Raw genomic sequence first — 21,124 nt, 5'->3', positions numbered from 1 at the left:
TGTCGGGCAATCGGAGGTTTGCTGAGTACAACCCTCTGTTATGAAGAATTAGAAAATGCTCCCCTGTCATAAGATAGCAAGCATTCAAAATGTCCACAAAAATAGTCCTTATTAGGACACATTGGAGGACAGTAGCAATATTGATACAATGCTCTTACAAGCTCTCTCAAATCCTTAGACATCTCCCTCTGGGGAAGATGAGAGGGTCTCTTTCTTCTCCTACTGGTTTCGCTGAGCTTGGAGTGGTGAAGATGGGCCACCACAGGCTTGCTGTGTCATTCTAGGTCAAGGGCAGTTAATTTAGATAGGCTTGCCATCTTGGGGTGGGTAATCTAAACTGTTGCAACCATTTTGAGTGACTTTAATATAAGATATAGCCAAATGGATCAGGGTTATGTTCAAATCCGATTTCATCTCTCTCTCTCTTTTTTTCTCCTTGAATACCAGGATAACTGAGTAACGGAAATAAAAAGTGTGAGCGCTTAGACTGTCTGGATTTGAATACAGGCTCCAACGCTGTCTCATAGTCAACCTTCCAAATATCTATCTCTAGACAAAGCCTATTGCTTCTGTTTCTCTGGCAGACTAGTAATAACTCACAAGTATATTTTTTGAGTTGTATAATAGGAAGAGATTTTAATTGCTGCAGCTGAGGCTGCTACCTTACTTTGTGTTCATGTTTTTGTTTGTTGGAAGATGTTTGAGGATTGATCACCAGTTCTTGAGTCTAGCTACAAGGGAGTTGAGTTGAAGACACCGCGTTTAAAAGTCAGTCTAGCTGAAGCAGGAAGCTTCAGGGCCAGTGAGAGACTGTCTCAGAATAAGGTGGAGTGATTGAAGAAGACTCACACTTTCAACCGCTGGCCTCCATATATGCATGCATGGGTGAGCATGTGTACACCCCATACCCACCACACACACACATGCACACATGCGCACACACACACACACACCATTCTCACACACACCTCAGATACATACCACATCCAACACCTCTCCCCCCACACACCACACACACACACTCATATGCGCACATGCGGATGCGCACACACACACACTTGAGAAATTATGGACTCCTAGTTTGACAGAACACATGCTAGATAAGCACTCCATGACTGAGTTGGATCCCAAGCCCAAGCTCTCCTCTGTCATCATCTATAAGAGCTTCAATTAAAGAACTAAAAGACAATACACACAAAATGGGATATGAAATAAAAGTGATGAAAATGTATATGTTCAGATATTGAGAAAGATTTTTTTTAATTGGAGAGGGGTGGAGGTAATTTTGGGTGGGAAGGGGTTTTTGAGACAGGGTTACTCTGTGCAGCTCTGGCTGTCCTGGAACTCATTCTGTAGATAAGACTGTTCTCAAACTCAGGGATCCACCTGCCCCTTCCTCCCAAGTGCTGTGGTTAAAGGCATGTGGTTATTCTGGCTATGAAGAATAAATTTTAAAGTAGTTTCTTCCCTTAAAGAGGGGAAAAAGTAAGCAAGATGTGGTGGGCACACCTGAAATCCCAGTGCTCAGGAGGCTGAGCCGATCCGATCCTGTGAGTCCCATTAGCTCAGCACTCAGCGCGGGCAACATAGCTAGACCTTATCTCAGAAAAAAAGGAATAAAGAAAGAAAAAAATTCATAGTGGAATTAATTAATTAGGATCTTGGATTTTGTGGGAATTAATGAAAGAGAAGTCATCTGGGAAAAAAATAAAGAAATTTCTTGGTCGCTTGTTTTTCATGACAATGGTTGATGGTAACTATTTACGATCCAAGGTAAAGCTAATCAATCACAAAATGGAGAGCCGCATTCGGTACTCACCTGACTTTCTCTGAGAGCCATCGCCACGCATGTGGAAGTGGAAAGAGCACATGCCGAGACCACATGTGGAAGTATTCTGGCCACTAGCCTCACATACTTGAGTCTCTGCCCACATCGGCCCTTGAACTTTAACTTGATTACCCAGTCCCAGCCACCATCTGACAGCAAGTTCCTAAGAGACAGTGAGTGAGGACCTCCCAGCTGAGCTCAGCTAATCCCCAGAGTTGGTGACGGTGACTAGTGCTTTAATCCACAATGCTTGTTTGGGATTCTGTGCATTGCAGCACTAGATAGTGGGCACAGTAAATATGCGCCAGCTTTTGTAGATTTAAAAGTTGTCTAGATTCATCTCATGTTAAATAAATGCTAGCTTTCATATGTACTTTTATATTTCTAAACTCTTTTTTTCTCCTTAAAGAAAGCCCCTTCAAATTATCAAGCTCCCCCCATATACCAGCTCTAGTTTTGCTCCTGTGGGCAGCCATAATTTCTTATTCATAATATGATTGAAAACTTAATATATGCAATTTAACAGATTTGTCAATCTTGAAGGCAATCTTTCTTGTTTGAAGTTGAGAAAGCCCTTCATTTGGAAAATACATTAACATGTTAACAAAAGCAAGATTTAAGCTTCCATTCTTTATTCATATCACTTTAAATGTCAGCTGCCTTCTCATCTGAGATCAAAACAAGAGGTTCTTATTTCTACAGACAGTGAAACTTCGTTGGAATATGATGATATATTCAACAGACAGCTCCTAAATGGTTCTTTGCTGAGAGTGGCAACTTTACATTGATGTGCTGTGATGTCGAGACAAAACAGGAAATATTTGACTTACAATTTTCAGAACAAATGAAAAAGGAAGAAAGGAAAAATAAAAATAAAAAGGAAGATAGTAGAAAGAATAAAAAAAGATGTTCTATAATGTGCAGCATCCCAGAATAGAGTCTGCGTTGCTTAAAATGTAACTTTGGAAGCTGATCCGTGTCTTGAGTCTGTTGACTCAAGTTAGTTGAGAGGCTGAGACTGTAGCTCAGGGAGAGGCTGGGAATCATATTGAGGCTCAGTCTCAGAATATTTGCTTTGGATCGATGCCTTATTCCGAGATAATCAGCTCTGGTTGCAGGAAATTCTGCTTTGGTCTTCTTTGCCAGTTCCCACATCAAGTCAAAGCCACTTTGTGTATGTCCGTTGGCTTGTAGCCTAACAGAAAGGGTTCCGATACTAAACATCAATGATAATAAACACCTGATATGAGTTCTGCTCAAGGCTAACTTACCAGTGAGCTAGCAGAAGTGGGAATGCAGACCCAGCTGTCTGGAAACACTGGACTTCTAACTGCTGATCTCCAAGGTGTGGATGACTGCCACAATTCATGGCCTGGGCTCATCAATATCAGAAATTGGCTGTGTTGTGGCTATCACCAATCCTTCCTGAGGTTAATGAACACTTCCCCAGAAAGATTCAGCATCTGCAATTATTAACAGTGGCAATAGAATATAAACATGCTACGTTGTTGATGGCATCGCTAGACTCTTGCCCATAACAAAGTCAGAAAGGAGAGGGTATGGTTAATTCTGCTGATTGCTTGAGGAAAGGCACGGATGAGCTATCATGCAGATTATCTCAGTTTTTCCAGGTTCAGATTCAAAAATGAGCTCTTGGTTGAAAGAGCAGAATCACTTCAAGATGGCATCCTGCGTGGATTCTAACTTCCCTGTTTTTCTCTCTTCCTGGGACAGACATTCCTGTCTCCTTTGTGGCTTCTGCTAGCCAGAGTTAATCTAAATAGGAAGTTTGGGCTGTAACCACTTTCAGTGTAGAAAAGAGTTGGCCCTGGAGCCAGAGGAGCCAGACTCTGGGAAGAGAAGGGCAGACTCTTTAGCATGGGACCAGGGTCCTAAGGTTCCCTCTCCTTGCAGGGCTGCTTCCCCTCGGATTTCTTTGAGGTAAACCATGATTCCTTTGGGAAAGAGCATGAAAAACTTTATAGCATAGTGTGTAGACAAATTGCTTCCATGAACATTTGTATTTAAGTATTACATACAAAGTAGTCATAACTATTGCTTCCCCCCCCCCTTTTACATTAGAAAGCTGAAGTTCAGGACCAAGTGAGATATTTGAGGTAACATCTCCAGTGAGTAGGCAAGCTGTAGCCCAAAGCCATTCCGATCCCTGAATAGCACTTCTGCCTGAATGTAGTGACATTAGGACCAACCTAGCATCTTAATTTATTTTTTTATTTCTGTATGTATTCATTAAATATTGATAGTATAGGGTTTGGAGATGGGCCTTGGGGTTTGAACACATGCAAGGCCTGTAGCACGAATAATAATAATAAAAACCTCAGAGACAGATACTGGGATTCAACCTGAAGATCAGAAAAGCAAAGCAGTCAAGCCATTAAAGAGCTCTTACCTCTATGAAATCTTCAGACCGAAATAGAGCAAGTCCTTGTCTCTCATCCTGCCTTATATTCTTCCCTAGTGCTGGGATTAAAGGCATGCACCACCACCACCCCAGACTGTATGGCTGACTAGTGTGGCTGCAGGGATTAAAGGTGTTGGCCACAACTGCCTGACCTGTATGACTGACTATTGTGGCTGTTTTGTGTTCTGATCTTCAAGTAAGCATTATTTGTTAAAATACAAATGAAATACCACTACAAGGCCCTAGATTCAATCAGCAGCATCGCCAAAGACCTTCTCTGTGCCTGCTGAAGAAAAGGTTGAGATTTGCTCTTAGGGTCTCATGTACCATAGACTGGCCTCGGAATCATTATATAGGTAAAGATGATCATGGACCCCTGATCTTCCTGCCTCCCCACCTTGCTGAGTTCTGGGATTATAGGCATGTGTCACCTCTGCTGGTGCAAACCATTCCTTCTGAGCAGATAGATGATGTTGGAAAGCTGTGAGAATTCAGACGCCCTTCTTCAGTCTAGAGATCCTCAACTCTGACTCACTTAGTTAAGCCTTGAAACGGCCCTTGGTTTTCCTTCTGGTTAGAAGCTGGCTGTGAGTAGTCTGAAGGACACGTTTTTAGAATCAGGGGTGGGCTGAGTGCTGGCATTGTTCTTGTGTGGGTGCTGCTGCTGTTTCCTATGAAGTCTGAGCCCTTCAGTTCTATGTCAGGCCTTCAGATGGCCCACTGGGGAGAGTGCATCACCCAATCCTACTCTCATAGAACTGATATGCCTCTCCAGTGAGAAATCACTCTACATACTTAAAGATTAATAAAGGAAAAAAAAATCCTCGATATGGCAAGTGATCGGCTCTGGCTACTGCTCAAAGAGGAGCCAGCCACAAATAGAAGAGTTTAACTAGCTTATATACACCCTAGGCTTAAGCCTTCCACACTTGCTGTCATCTTAAATCTCTTCCAGCTCGGGGTTACACACTGAACAGTTTGAACAGAGACAGGAGACGGCAAGTCTGGCCACTTGTGCAGACGGGAGATTCACAAAGATATTGCCAGAAATATTTAAGTACACCAGGGCTGCTATTTTCAAACAGCTCTTACCCAGGTTCATCTTGCTCACTGGGCAGAAGAAGTATGCTTTTTCTGATAAGAGCACAGACGGTGGCGTAATGGTGGTTGTGACCCTGCCCTGTCCCCTTGAGCGGCCACCTAGAGGCCTGTTCTTTGATATGGGGTGGCCCTAATGGCCAGTGGAAAGTCAGGGTTGTCTGCTTTTGTTGTGGAAATAGAGCCTCACTGGAGGTCAATTTTGGTGAACAGGCATTAGCAGAAACTTTCTCAGCAACTGCAAAAGTCAAATATAGAACAAATTGTTCTTTCTCTCAGTTTCTACTCAGGACATTTCTGTCTTCCAGTCATATTGGAGGCAGCGTCCCTTAGAGAAATTCACGTTCTATAGCTCAGTATTTCCCAAGCAAGTTTATTAGTAAATCCTTCACAGGATCAGTTGTCCTACCACAAGTGCCCTGTCACTCCCGCACTCCTACCCCGTGCTGCACAAGACCAGCATCTTACAATAAAGTTATTCCCCTCTCTCCTGTAAGTGCTGGAAGAGTTCCACTTTCTTATCACCCATACGGTGATTGTCCAGGCGCACACCCTTAATCTCTCTGCGGGTTCGAGGCCAGCCTGGTCTACAGAGCGAGTTCCAGGACAGCCAGGGCTACACAGAGAAACCTTGTCTCAAAAAACCAAAACCAAACAAAAAGAATTGCTCAGGAAAGGCCAAGATGAGCCGAATGGGTAAAGCCTGATCTGCACAGCAAGAATGTCTTGTCTGACTAACCGGTACCTACAGCTCAGGTGCAGCGACCAAGGTGATAAGGAAGAAACCAGTCTGCTGAAAGACCTATTTAAACGAGAGAGAGAGAGAGAGAGAGAGAGAGAGAGAGAGAGAGAGAGATTAACAACCAAAACTCAGCAAAGAGAAAGTTGGTCTCCTGGAATATCTTAGGAGGTTGTGTTGAGGAGAAGATGTAATTTTTCGGCCAGGGTTTTTATTGACTGCTGTCTTTTATATTAAAGAGCTGAATGAGACGTGGGAAGCGTGAGCAGTGAATTCACAATTATAAAATGTCTTACTCTAGAGGACTGTTCACATCATGTAAAGAAAATAGCCTCTGGTGGTCCGAGCAAAGGAAAATTTCTAGATCTCTCTCTCTTCTTTTTCTTCTTTTCTTCCCCCCTCTGACTAGGTTTTATTCTGTAGCCCAGGTTAGCCTTGAATTCACAGCAGTCCCCCTGCCTCAGTCTTCCAAGTGCTGGGTTTGCAGATGTGAGCCTTCACAGTTGGCTGGCTCTCTTCCTTTTTGTCTCATACAGTGTGTTATTTATAAAATCTCCTGCCACATACTTGTACACTTCTGCTTTCACATCACTTATTTTATATCCCAGGTTCCCTTTCTACCTTTGCCCTTCTGAAAAACAAAGAGATCCCAGGTCCCTCTCATGCTGGCTGTGATCCTGAGCTTTTCTCTAGTGGTGTGTTTTCATTTGGTTGCATCTTTCTTTCTGTGAACTCTGTTAGCTGAGCTTTTCCTTGGTTGTAAAATGCCTGCCTGAACTTTAATCTTAGTTTATTCTTCAAATGAGTTGCCCATTGCTGGGCATGTTTATTAGATGGACTTTCATCCATATGTATGCCACTAAAGTAATAATCTGCTTAAAAGATCAACCGCACCTTGAATAAAATTATGTAACATGTAAATAATTTATAATTTTATGCTAATTTTATTTTAGGTTCTAAAACCAAGAAGGCCACGCCTCTTTGAAACAGGCCGTGCTAGCCCTTTGGGGACTCTTCCCTTACTGCTCCAAACAGATGTCTGAGTCTAGTCCCAGCTAACACACAAAGCCATCTGTTCGCTGAACGCTTCAGCTGCTCTGGAGAGAGCGGCAGGGCTGTTAAAGCTGTACTGTGTGCCTTCTCACAGTTTACAAGCTCCAAAGTGCACAGAAAACACACACACACGAGCAGAAACTCATTTCCGTGGGGCTGGTCATTTAGAACTCTTGAAGGTGCTCAGTGACCGACTTTCATGTTTGGTAGGAGATGGGGATCTGAGGAAGCAGAAAGTTAAAATACATATGTCATATATAATAGATATAAATATATATGTAACATATGTAAATGTTCTAGCCATGTGAAAGTTTGTCCCGCCTAAGGCATCTAGTTGGTTTGGTTTTTCGCTCTGCCTCTGGAGAGGTGTCACCTTAATAGCAACGCTAATTATAATAGACAATAAACGATAATTTATGGGCGACCAAGGACCAAGTGGCTATGGGAGCTTTCATTAAAAAAACAAACAGCACAGCCATAACCTGTGGAAGCACGCTATAATAATCATTAGATATTTATATGCCCACATCACTGTGCAGTTTTTATTGAAAAGTCCCTCTTTGAACTTCTTATTACGGAAACATTTTCAGAGTACGCAATGCACTAGCAATTCTGCAACGCAACTTCTACCACCCACAGCCCAGCTTCAACAATTCAGCCGTGTGCCCAACTAGATGAATCTAGCTTTTTATTTTTCCCTGAATCGGAAATCTTTTAGGCAAATGCCAAACCATCACAACACTTTCTGACGACTATTTCAGTAAGCATCTCGACATGTTATACTTGAACGCGCGTGTTATTGCAAAATACACCTGGGGTACAAATAAGACGCCTGGAACGCTCTTCTGCACTCGTGGAGACACAGTTACAGAGTTACGAGACCCTGGATGTTCGCGGGTGTGACCGGAGCCATCCGTCTCCTGCCTAGACCGAGCTAGATGCCCTAAGGCAGCTGTGAACCCCGGCACGTAACCGAGGGCCACAGATGCCACCCACCCAAGCATGCGCAATCCAGACCCCGGAGTTGCTAAGGCCCTCCGAGGAAGATAAGAGATTCAGGATATGGCGAGAGCCAATCAGAGGACGCGATCGTTCATCAGTCAGCCAATCCAGGATCGAGATTAAATCAAGGCCCCAGCGTCAAGCGTGCCCCACCCGTATCCAATCAGAGAGCCGGCAACTTTGGGCGGACTTTTCAAAACAGCGAAAACAAAACAAATCGGGGACCTTTAAAAGGTGTGATGCGTCAATAAACGGTCTCCTTCCGCCCTGCAACCGGCTTTCTCATCTTGGTCCCCTTCCGAATCCATCTCGGCGTGAGGCTGAAATCCAGGTTCCACTCTCCACCGCAGAACCTGGCTCGGCAAGGCTAAGAGGAACAGAGGCAGCTAAGAGAGGCCGGGCACGGAGGCTGGGAGCAGGGACTCTTTTCCAGCTCCATTGAGGAAGCGAGAGGATCCCTCCGCACGGAGTCACGCGCCCCGCCCCTTGGGGGCGTCTCATACAGAAAACAAAAACAAGGGGTTTGCTCAGCTCGGGAGGCTGCGGCGGAGCCGTGAGGACGCGGCGGTGCGGGGCGGACGCTGCGCCCCGCTGAGGAGCAGGATGCGGCCGGGGCTGTGAGGCCGGGCGGCGGCCGGGGAGGTCGGATGCGGATCCCGGGGCACCGCTGAAGCGGCTGGTCCCCGACCTCGGAGACGGGTCCGGACGCCCCCGCCGCGCCGGTTCGCGACGCCGGGGCCGGCACGGTGAGTGGGCCTCCCGGGCGGCTCTGGATTTCGTGGTTACGGATCAGAATCGCGGCGGTGGAGTCCCCCGAGAGCTTCAGGGTCCCGCTTCGGGGTCTCCAGCTGCAGCTTAGGGACTGACAAGGGCTACGGGGATGTTTTGAGAGATGGGTGGCCTCACGGGGGTTGACAGCCCCGGGGCTCGGCACCGTTGCTGAAGCGAGGTATTGTGTTCAGTGCTCGGCGCAGGCCGACTGGACTCCTGTCCGCCACCACAGCTAGGCGGGCCGCCGTGTCTTCAACGGTGGGCTTGTCTTAGTTGCCTAAACCGAGGGGGACAGCTTGGAGGTGGGCTCCGCGAGGGGGTGTCCCTGGGGCGGGGCTCACGGGGTGGGGCGGGGCTCCGGAGCCGCCTCCTTCCAGTTCTTTGTTCAGTCTCGAGACTCCCCCTCCCTTCTCGCCTATTGTGCAACGCTCCGCCCCAGAACCCGCTTCTGTGGCTTCAGTTCTCGGGTCCCTTGCATTCCTCTAGGCAGAAGTAGCTCTTGTACTGTTCAGGTGATGCGGACAGTTGGGGCACATTACGCCCCTTGGACAGTTTTCCTATTTCCCAACACTGCCGGCCGGAGGGCTAATCTGACCCAGCCCTGGCCAGCGGAGGTGACCGAGATCCTTGTCCCATGCCACGCCTCCTTGGCTTTAGGGGAGGATTCTCCTGGGGCTTGAGAGACGTGACCGATCCCCTCACCCGGGTCTGGCTTGCGTCAGCTGGGGCGTCCCTAGCTGGAGGGCTCGGGGCCAACTCTTTCTTCTCTGCTCGCTCACTCCCTTCCTACGCGCATTGCATTCTTAACCGGCCACGGTGTGTTTGCTGCAGATGAAGGATTTGGGGGCCGAGCACTTGGCAGGTGGCGAAGGGGTTCAGCTTCTCGGATTGTTGAACTTCTATCTGGAACAAGAACAAAGATTTCAACCTCGAGAAAAAGGGTTGAGCTTGCTGGAGTCCACCCCAGAGGTTAGTTTGAGAATTGGTGGGACTTGGAGAAGGCAACTTCTTGTTTTCTCCGGTTATGTCAATAGTGAACTCTACAAAGTTAAATCCAAAAATGGCCTTCCTGTACCAAGAATAGCCTTAAGCTGCACAAGGTTATGCTTTTGGTCTAAGTGGAAGTTATACCCAGTGCAGTGTAGAGGCAGGCGTTTCTTCAAATGGCGGGGCCTTCCTACGGAATACTTACGATAGGATCTTTAGTTATTATAGAAAACAAAAGCCATCAAAGAATTCTCTCTATTCCAAGGGAATTGAGTTCTGCTGGAACTGTCTGGAATGGGGCAACAAACATGTCACCTTACATTGAATTGCTAAAGCTCTTCTGTATTGGGTAATTTTTAAAAGCGGTGATTTATGTCTTATATCTGAAAGTACAGAGATAGCTTTAGGGTCTACTCATAAAATGTTGAAAACAACAGGGGGAGGTATAGTTTCTGGACCTGTGTATTCAATCTGAGAAAATAAACTTTGATTCTTGGTTTTTTAATTTCAGAATGATAATACTTTATGTTCAAGATTGAGAAATGCCAAAGTCGAAGATTTAAGAAGTTTAACTAACTTTTTTGGATCTTGCACTGAAACGTTTGTTCTGGCTGTCAATATTTTGGATAGATTCTTGGCTCTTATGAAGGTATTTAATCGTTTTTATAAACTCTACATTTTTTTTCTTTGATATCTTTACTTTCAATTTTGTTTTTGTGAGACATGGTTTGTTTCTCTTGTGTAGCTCTGGCTGTTCTGAAACTAGCTCTGTAGGCCATGCACTGACCTCTATCTCAGAGACCTGCCTGCCTCCTCCCCCGCTTTTCCTCCTCCTTCCCCTCCCAAGGGCTGGGACTAAAGGTGTGTTCTACCACATCCCACAAATTTACATTTTTCAATATTCGGTGCCCAACACAGTGTCTAATGCACAGGGCTCAGTAATATTTGTCAGATAGATATAATAAAGTATCTGTCCATAAACTTAATCAGAATTGGGATGGTTCATGCCGGAGAGACTGCAAAATTGTATTTCTAGATCTTAAGTAAGGCTTTGTTGTAGTCTTAAAATGTGTTCTCTTGAAAGACATTATGAAAGGAAGTGCATCATGTTTTCAGTACCTAGTTTACAGGGGCTAGGGGAGGTGGAAGGTGAGAACTGATTAAAATTCGCCTTGTTAAAAAAATACCACAATGATATTTGTTAACAGGCTTATAAAACTTCCCAAACTGACATGAGAGACGCTAGACTTTTTATAAAAAGAAAAAAAAAAGTAAAATCCTGGCTTTTGGGGAGAGGTTTTAATATTTTCATTTTTCATCATGTTTTTCTTGGAGCCTACATGTTTTTTAACACTGAAGCATGACAAACAGAATGTAACAGTATGTCCAATTTGACCTCTGCCTTCCCTGTAAGGCCTTTCAAAGTAGGGAGCCACGGTCTCTATTGACAGTCAGGAGCAACTGTTAAAAACTGTGGAAACTCTGGCCCATAGGATTGCTGTCAGCTGCATCTGTCCATGGCAGCTCTACATATGTCCCCCACACGGCATAGTCAGTCAATGGGGTGCAATCCTGGGCAAGATTGCATTATGTAATGGTTGAGCTTTGTATAAAAAGAGCAGGTGCAGAATTGTCTTTCTTCATCCAAAGCAATAGAATGCTGTGTGGTGTGTGGATGGATGTTCGTGTGTTCAAAGGCTTATTTGAGGGAAGATGTGCTATTCTGTTCTATTAAGTCTGAAATACAAAGCACAACTCGGTGCTAGAAAGCAAGTTTTTGAGCCAGCTTTGGGATTATTTTTACATGCATTTAAATTTAATAATTGCTCATATAGCCAGTTTTTTCTTTTTAAAGGGAGGTGACAATGGTCTAAAATGTAAAAATAATTGCAGGTAAAGAAAGGCAAGTGCATGTAAGAGAGGCAGCCTGATGTTTGCTCAGGTGTCTGTGTGGCTACATCGAAGTGGTGATTGTCGGGAATCCCTTTGTTCTGTGTTTTAGGTGAAACCGAAGCACTTGTCTTGCATTGGGGTCTGTTGCTTTTTGCTGGCAGCTAGAATAGTGGAAGAGGAATGCAATGTCCCGCCCACTCACGATGTGATCCGGATCAGTCAGTGTAAATGCACAGCTTCTGACCTTGAACGGATGGAGAGAATCATCTCCGAGAAATTGCACTATGAGTTGGAAGCTACTACTGCCTTAAACTTTTTGCACTTGTACCATGCAATCCTATTCTGTCACACTTCAGAAAGGTGAGTGGGACCCGTGGACTGCTCCCGTGCCTCGAGCATCGCTTCAGCTTTCAGTAGGAAATTAGAGTGCCCAGAAATCGATGTTCTGACTCCCTCTGAACTTGCAGCTTGGATTTGAGTCCTTCAAACTCAAGTAACTTCTCTGAAGGTTTAATAACTCTTTCTCTGCTTTGTACAGGAAGGAAATACTGAGCCTTGATAAACTAGAAGCTCAACTGAAAGCTTGCAACTGCCGGCTTGTCTTTTCAAAAGCAAAAGTGAGGCTCATTTTTCTTATGTACATTTCAGTTTCTATTTTGAGTTTTTCCCTAATATGTGTGTCCATTTTTATTTATTTTATTTTATTTTTTTATAGCCATCTGTATTAGCTCTGTGCCTTCTCAATTTGGAAATAGAAACAATAAAATCTGTTGAATTGCTGGAAATTCTCCTGCTTGTTAAAAAACATTTGAAGGTAAGTATCTTTAGGCCTGGTTTTCCTGGTGTCATAAATAATTTATATAATACCTTGTGAAATTCTCAGCATGTGTTCATTTTTCTTGTGTGTCATCTGTTCTCATTCTCAAAGTACCACTTTGACCCAGACATTATTAAGCCAAAGAAACTCTGACTTAGCCCAGCTTCTTTCTGAATGTAGGTGCTCCTTTGGGGACTCGTGCCTTGTGGCAGGATAACTGTGCACATCCTCAGCTGTGTACTATGAAGTACATTGAATACACTAAGGTGATAATTGGTGTGCCTCATATCTGTATGTGTAGGGCTGAGTCACCTCAGTAGCGCTACCAAAATTATCAGCAATCTTTTTTAAAGCCCCGTAAGTGGGCCACCCCTGTAAGTTTTTGCAGTCGTGATAAAAAGCAAAACAAAAGCACAATGCTTTTTCTTACTTTAACTAATAGTCTGGTTAAAGAAATGCAGATTTTAACATGAAATAATGTTTGTTGTTACTGTGACTAAGTATTAGATAATAGTGAATGTAAGAAGTACTTTGGGGTTATTAGCAAAGAAATGGGCCGTCCAGGAGAGATGCTGTGACTCGGAGCCTGATGGAAAATCTGTCGTCTGCAAGAATGAAGGTTTGGATAGGAAAGGCTTAGGCTAGGCAAGTTGGGGACATCATTTTAAGGTGGACTGGCTGGGCTGCAGTCACAAGCAAGGATAAGTACATCTAACTCAAAGGCAGTTCTTTAGAAGCCAAGTATTTAGATGAGTCAAGGAATCATGGGTGATTCCTTGGATCTAATGTACTAAAGTTTGAGCATTTGAGTTCAATACCCAGAATCTACAGTGAGAACTGCCTCCACAGAGTTGTGTATACATACACACACACACACACACACCAGCAAAACTTTTTTTTTTTAAAAAGATGACCACGTGTTCTGAGTTGATGAAAATCGGAGGAGATGACTAAGGAAGTACTGTGGAGTACTTTCTCTAGGGACTGGTGCCTGCCACATTGCAAAGAGCTGAGGATGTAGCCAGACTCAGTGGAAACAGAGGCCAAAATGATTAGAAACAATTCATTTTTAAGTCAGATGTAATGTCCTATTTCGAGGTCCCAGCACCTCAAAGTCTGAGGCAGGGGGATCGTGAGCTGGAAGTCAGTTTAGGCTACATAGTGAGTGGGCTTCTTGAGCTAGGTGAGCCATCAAACAGGGAACAAAGCCCTTCTGCTTGTGGTAGACGTACACGCAGTGTGAACTCCTTGTTGGGAGATGTTAGTTTTGTCCGCTACAGCTCTTTCTCTCTGAACTCCAGCATGATGGTGATCCATGAAAGCATCCTCATGTTTGAAATCAGCCAAGTGGGCATTCTCCAGGTGGGGAGAAGCTACCCTTTCTGGGAATTTCCTCTTGGATAGTGCTGACTTTAGTTTGTGTCTGATGCCATAGTATAGATGTGTATGATAAGGAATCCAAACTAATTTGTTCAAGAAATATTTGTTACAGAAAGGAAATTTTTGTAACAAAGATGTTAAATTTCTTTGGCATTACTAAACAATGTACTTGGTGCTTTTTTTTTTTTTAAAGGCTTGGTTTTAGGCCAGTGTTTTCTTAGAGCAGGCAAAATTTTTCTTAGTACCGAGGGGTCATATTCTCATCAACTAAATCAGAATACCTAGCACCTGTGATTTCAAGGGGCAGCAAAGTCCGTGGACCATTATTATAACAGCTTTACTCATCTTTATGCCTAGATTGGCGACGCAGAATTCTTTTATTGGAGGGAATTGGTTTCTAAATGCCTAGCAGAGTATTCTTCTCCTGCGTGCTGCAAACCTGACCTGAAGAAGCTGGTTTGGATTGTTTCAAGGCGCACAGCGCAAAACCTGCACAACAGTTACTACAGCGTTCCCGAGCTGCCAACCATCCCAGAAGCAGGCTGTTTTGATGGAAGTGAAAGGTGAGCCGGCCTCTCCCACAGACTAAATAGAATGATAGCTTTTGTGCATAGAAAATGACTATAAGGGCCAATAAGATGTCTCAGCAGGTAAGGTCACTTGCTGACAAGCTGGGTTTGGGTCCCAGAGTGGAAGGAGAACCAACTACTACAAGTCATTTTTCTCACCTCCACACATGCTGTGGTACACACACACACACACACACACACACACCACTCTTTCTCCTTCCCTTCCCCTCCCTAAAATAAGTAAATGTAATTTAAAAAATTAAAAGAAGAAAGACCTGGGAGTGGAGACGTAGCTCATTTGGAAGGTTTTTGCCTCATGCAGGAAGCATTGATTTTGATTCCTTACACTATGTAAACCAGGCATGGTGGCATTGCCTATTGTCCCAGCACTGGGAGTTGGAGATGGGAAGGCCAGACATTTGAGGTCATTCTTGACTGTGGATGGAGTTGAAGACCACTGTTAACATGATAACACTGTCTGAAAAAGAGTAAACAGAATCCCCTGTGGAGAGTTGTAAGAGATAAAATCCCTCTTCACATGTCGGGGTTTTTCCAAGCCAGGAAATTAACCAGTGGTTTCTTAAACAACTTGTAAACCCCCACCTCAAAAAAACGCTTTTTGTCCTCTCCTTACTCTTTAAGACACAGCTCCATTATTAAAACACAAGCCACAGAAGCGATCCCCAGGCTTCTCCCTGTTGGTGTCAGTGGTGTTGTGGGAGGAGGGTGGAGTCCGGGAGTCTTGCCAAATGCCACCTCTTACTTTTGTTTGTAATTTGAACTTTACTAAATTTGATACTTTCTGCTGTCAGGTAAGGACCAGAAACTCCAGTTTCATGGTGAATGTTCTTACTTTGGCATTTGAGAGAACCAGTGGTGGAGTACCCAATAGAGGGAAGACCTTTAAACAGACCTCAGTTTCACTGCTGGGCTGATGACACTTAGAATTCTGTCATTACTTCTGCTAACGCTTAATGGTACAGGCAGAGTAGATGGCAAATAGTAATGAGGTAGCTCTCTTAAGAAAACTATTTTTGGCCCAGCGGTGGTGGCACACTCCTTTAATCCCAGCACTCGGGAGGCAGAGGCAGGCGGATCTCTGGGAGTTCGAGGCCAGCCTGGTCTACAAGAGCTAGTTCCGGGACGGGCACCAAAGCTACAGAGAAACCCTGTCTCGAAAAATTTAAAAAAAAAAACAAAAAAAACAAAAAACAAAAAAACTATTTTTGCCAGGTGGTGGTGGCGAGGCCTTTAATTCCAGCACTTGGGAGGCAGAGGCAGGTGGATCACTATGAGATCCAGGCCAGCATGGTCTACAGTGCATTCCAGGACAGTCAGGGCTACATGCAGAGAAACCCTGTCTAGAAAAATCAAAAAACCCAAATCAAACCCAAACAAAACCTGTTATCTGAATATGGTGGTGCAGGCCTTTAACCCCAGCACTCAAGAGACAAGGGCAGGAGGATCTCTGTGAGTTCAAGGCCCGCCTGGTCTAGAGTTCCAGGATAGTCAGAGCTATGTAGATAGATTCTGCCTATAAACAAATAAATGAAAACTATTGTTAATGAAAAAAAAGTGTTCTAGAGAATAGACTTGACTTTGAGCTCAACTCAGCTGCGTAAATAGTGGTTAGCTTTTGAACATGGTGTGTAGACTGCACCAGGCTTTTTATCTTGCCTGCAGACATACCTGTGTATTGAGCAATGACACCCTCTTTTGTCTCTTTCCTTTCAGTGAGGACTCTTGTGAAGACATGAGCTGTGGAGAGGAGAGTCTCAGCAGTTCCCCTCCCGGGGATCAAGAGTGCACCTTCTTTTTTGACTTCAAAGTGGCTCAGACACTGTGCTTTCCGTCTTAGGATTCACATGGTCTGTGTCAGAACTTAAAGGATGTGCACCTGTTTCAAAGCAATAAATGGGGAGTAGGTGGTTCTAGAGTGCAGCCCCCATCTAGACAGGAATTACACAGACCGAAATACCTACCTTCTATTTATTAGTCAGGTCAAGTCTAGCCTGTTTTCATATTTAATCCTAAGCCATCAAATGGGTTAGTGCCTCTTAACAGTACTTTATACGTTGGCACTTTATTTTCTTCTTGACTTTATCTTTGGGGAGGAAGGAAGGTGCTGATACCTTTGTTACTTTTCAAGATTTTTAAAGATGAGTATTGTAACTCATCGTAATCTGTAGAGCCTTCAGGTGTCTATTTAACAGATCGGGAGTGTGCAAGTGCTTCCTTAGCAGGGCAGTGAACAAGCCTTCGTGGTTTGTCTCGATTTCCTTCTCCCCTGTTCTCAGAACAGACTATACAGGACTCTGAGTGTCAAACACCAATAGTGTACTGTCTGATGCAGATCCTATACATTGCGAGTTACATTGACATGTCTGTGAATTTTAATTTCTAAATGTCTTGAAATTTCTTCTAAAGCAGAAATTTTCATCAGGTTAGGGTTGTTAGTTGCATTCTTAATACCTAAGTATTGTCAGACTGTAGTATTATTTTGTTATCTGAAAGGTCCATAATCTGCTAGTTTTGCATGCATCTGTATGAAAACAGAACAGGAAATGGAACAGATATGAACAGAACAGGAAATGGAGTTGATAAGCGCTGATTTAGTTCATCTCACTTTCTTGTATTGAAAACTCTGCATGATTACTTTCTAATTGTTTTGTATTTCACATTTCATAATGTATATGGGTGCCAAGGTTTGACTATGAAGTGAAAGAACTCCAGTGTTTGTAGTATTAGTTCAAAGCAATTCTGTGTGGTGATACAGCCATAAGGATGAGGAAGTGATTTTGTACAGAGAATTTTTAACTTTATAAACCTATGTGAAAATGTAAATCTTTAAAAATGTACATAAAATACTGTATTTTTTTATCCTGTGTGTGTGGTAATCTGGTCAGTGCATGTAAATATAATTTATTGTGTATTCTATATTCCCAGACATTGATGACTTACTTTTTATTAGTAAGTCAACACCCACTGAGGTGTTTTCCAAAGTAGGTTTTTTGAAGTCAGAGTATATTGTAATTCAAAATAAAAATATTAATGGATTCTCCTTACAGTAGTTTTTAATTGATTTTTGGTAAAAAACACTTGGTGATTTCATCAAAAAGGCTTGAAGTGAAGCTGGGGGTTTTCATATCGGCTTTTTAGCTGCCGAAAAGCCCTTCAGGTGTGGTTCCTCATCAATTTGGCCCTGAGTTTTGGAAATACCAAAAGGAAATCTGTCACTTGAAAGTTGGCCTACCTCTGGGGTGGTGGATTCATCAGCGATGGCACACTGATCTAAATGTTTGTTTCTTCACTGTGATTTGTACACCATACAAATCTGGAACATTGCTGGGTCAATAATTCTTAGCATCTTTTTGTATCTCTCAACTTTTATTTATTTATTTATTTAGAGGTGATAGGGTCTCTCTATTTAGCCTTAGCTGTCTTGGAACTCATTATGTGGACTGGGTTGGCTTTGAACTCACAGAGATCTGCCTGCTTCCGCCTTCCAAGTGCTGAAATTAAAGGCATGCATCTCCATACCTGGTCTCTCAAATTTTAAAAATTTTTTTTTTTTTTTTTTTTTTTTGTGTATAGCTTTCCCATTATAGTAGACTTGTTTTCTAGTTGGTTAGCAAACCATACAAACTGAGTATAATTTTTTATGTGCTGTCTCTGCCCTGGAGGTAAGGGGCCTGACTTCTGTCTTACGATTTCTGTTGCTGTGAAGAGACACCATCACCACAACAACTCTTAGAAAGGAAACATTTATCTGGGGCTGGCTTACAGGTTCAAAGGCTTAGTTCAGTATTCATGGTGGCATGCAGGCAGACATGGTGCTGGAGAAGAAGCCAAGAGTTCAACATCTGGATTGGCAAGCAGCAGGAAGAGAGTGACACTGGGCCTGACTTTAGCATCTGAAACCTCAAAACTCAACCCCAGTGACACACTTCCTCCAACAAACAATAGGCCACTCTCTGGTGACCAAGCTAATCTATGAGCCTGGGGGGGGGGGGGGTGTCGGTCATTCTTACTCAAACCACCACAGCTTCCTACCTTCCCAGGGAAGAATCTGCTCTAGGGTGACCCTTACTGGATAGCTTTGACAAATCACACTATGTTCTGGTTCTGATTTTGATGGTTGTGATGTAAAGGTCGTTTGTGGCCTTCCCGATCTTGTGAACCTCTTCAGTCTCTCCAGTTGCCTCCCTTTTCTTACTAGGTCTTGTCACTGGGTGAATCTGCCCATGGTTCCATCTCTTCTAGTTTTTGATATATTTAGCCGAGACCTCTTCATTGAGCTCTCGAGTTATTATTCACCCTGGCCATTCTACCGGGAAGTTTCTGATTATTCCTAAACCTGTTCTTGTATGTCTATCTCACTGAATCAGAATTTACCCATTCAAGGCAGAAACTTGGTTGATATCTTTGTCTCCTGCTTGTGTTCTGGAAGAGTCACCAGCCATATTTGGAGGATGTCATTTATACTGTTATCTCCATACCGGCTCTCCTCTTTTCCTGCTACTGGTTTGGTTCAAATGACTCCTCTACCTTTTCTATCAGTTTGGTTACTATGCTGTCCTCAGTATCTTTTATTTCAGTTTTGGTTGGTTTTGGTCCATACTTGCTACCAACCTCTTAAGACATGCAAGTAAGACTGTCTTGAAAAATTGTTCAAAGGGTCGCTGTCATTAAAGGGGAAACCTATGTCATGATATATAGGTCTCATGTTCTTAACATGTTGCTGGCCTTTTTCCTTTGTCATTTCCTGAAGCAAAAACATGTTAAAGCTGGCAAACTGGCAGCTATGTGGAAGGTGGAATGGAGCTCTCTCTCTCTCTCTCTCTCTCTCTCTCTCTCTGTGTGTGTGTGTGTGTGTCTACTTGGGGACTCGCAAGCTTGGTGTCATTCAATCAGGTACCTTTCTCAAGACAGTGCTGAGTAAAATTGAGACTCAAGCATCGGCACATTGTCAGTGTTGGGGGAGAGGTTACCGTTTTGACCTCATTGTTGATCCACCCCTTTGAGCTGACAAAAGATTTGAGTGTTTTGGTTTTGATGCTGTGGTTTATGGGGTAAGTTGGGTGCGCTTTTCTGTTGTGCTTGGTGAGGTCTCCACCCATCTGAACCTACTTCCAACTCCTGTTTCAGGATGTGATAGTACGTGAATACTGTGTTTCAATAAACCCTCCAGAGTTAACATCAAGTTAATTACAGAGATGTTGCATGCACTCTTCTCATGGCAACTTAAACCACTTTCTTAGTCTAGGGCCTTTTTTCCTTCAACTTATCATTTAAACACTAGATTATAGTAGCATGGTGTTTCCCCTGCATCCCATCATTCCCCTGCCTCCTGCCAACACAAAAGTTATTAATTGATACAGGCAGTCCACTTCAATTTTTATATAGATTAAGACATTCACTTTGTCCTTTTTTAAAAAATTTTATTTTTAAATGCCGAGATTGAATCCAAGATCTTGTACATGCTAGCCAAGCCCTTTATCCTTGGTAGGCAGTACCAGGAATATCCGACAACTGACTGTCTGTGCTTGGTCAGTTCTGACTGGTCGAGAGTCTGCCATGGCAGCCAAGGAGTCTAGCCTCCCCAGCACACATGAGGAGAGTCGGCCAGAGCGGCAGCCAGGGAGTCTAGCCTCCCCAGCATACATGATGTTCTGTCAGTGAATGTCTGTGAATGGCTACTCTTGTGGTTGGCTTCCCTGCCTACTTGAAAGTGCAGTGGAGGAAATTTAAGTGTAGACTTTAAGGAAACTGGTAGCTAGGTCTGTTGTGCTCTAGTCCTCTGCTTTGCCACAACGGAGCTTGCCCTGCGCCGGAAAGATGAGACCTTGTGGAAAGAGGGTTTGGAGAATGAGATCATCTTGAGGTCCTTCTGTGCTCCCAGCTGAGTAGCCTGCATCCTCACTTGAAGATCTGAGGAAGCCTCACAATTGGTCCCAATCCACCCACAGACTCAGGAGAAATAAACCATCATTTTAAGCTGCTAGACTTTGGGATGGTTTGTTACACAGAAATAAATAACTGAGACAAAATATTCATGGCCAAATGATAATTATATGAATGTATTTTTTTTTCATTCTTGAAATGGCTTTTATGTCACGGTGTTTTACATAATACAGAATGAACTGTGAAACACACATGCTGGTTAACTCCTTCCCTTGACGAAACCTTAGAAATCTCAGTTTCTAAGCATCCAGTTCAAGCTCCTTATGTGACTTAGCGCCCCCCACCTTGCCCACCACCTCTGCCATGCTGCTTGGTGCTGCTCGCTTCTCAGCCTCACTCCTGGCGGTCATAGAGGTGAGCTCTTTGGCCTACAGCACTTTGGTGCCTTCCCTTCGTCATGCTTTGACATCCTTCCGTAGCTTCACACACACACACCTGCCTGAAACACCTTATCACCATCCCCTGAAAACTCCCACTCCATTTCTTGAAGAGTCCCTGTCTTCGTTCCCCTTCTTCATTCACTCACTGGATGAATGTGGGACCGTTCCTTGTGTGCCAAGACCAAACGAAGTGCTTGCTCTGATTCCCGTCCTTAGCGAAT

The 21,124-nt window shown here is 43.8% G+C and overlaps 1 protein-coding gene across 1 annotated transcript; it reads left to right on the top strand.

Annotated features, from left to right (window-relative positions):
• Positions 1-8,651: 8,651 nt before the first annotated feature.
• Positions 8,652-17,620, top strand: Ccng2 (cyclin G2). The gene is made up of 8 exons (XM_041671653.1): positions 8,652-8,888; positions 9,745-9,882; positions 10,412-10,549; positions 11,903-12,153; positions 12,332-12,410; positions 12,509-12,607; positions 14,348-14,553; positions 16,294-17,620. The coding sequence occupies exons 2-8, from the start codon at positions 9,745-9,747 to the stop codon at positions 16,415-16,417; spliced, it is 1,035 nt and encodes a 344-aa protein (XP_041527587.1). The 5' UTR covers positions 8,652-8,888; the 3' UTR covers positions 16,418-17,620.
• The last annotated feature ends 3,504 nt before the right edge of the window (positions 17,621-21,124 follow it).

The sequence above is a fragment of the Microtus oregoni genome, unplaced genomic scaffold (genome assembly GCF_018167655.1).
Source record: "Microtus oregoni isolate MIOR12 unplaced genomic scaffold, Mior012 000021F_ref0000039, whole genome shotgun sequence".
Classification (NCBI taxonomy): Eukaryota; Metazoa; Chordata; class Mammalia; order Rodentia; family Cricetidae; genus Microtus; species Microtus oregoni.
This window is presented reverse-complemented; position numbering and strand designations above follow the sequence as displayed.

Excerpts from the sequence above, each read along its gene's own strand:
- Ccng2 (XM_041671653.1), top strand. The coding sequence starts at position 9,745 with ATGAAGGATTTGGGGGCCGAGCACTTGGCAGGTGGCGAAGGGGTTCAG. Across the intron at positions 10,550-11,902 it reads GATTCTTGGCTCTTATGAAG|GTGAAACCGAAGCACTTGTC; the intron begins GTATTTAATCGT and ends TCTGTGTTTTAG. Across the intron at positions 12,154-12,331 it reads TTCTGTCACACTTCAGAAAG|GAAGGAAATACTGAGCCTTG; the intron begins GTGAGTGGGACC and ends TGCTTTGTACAG.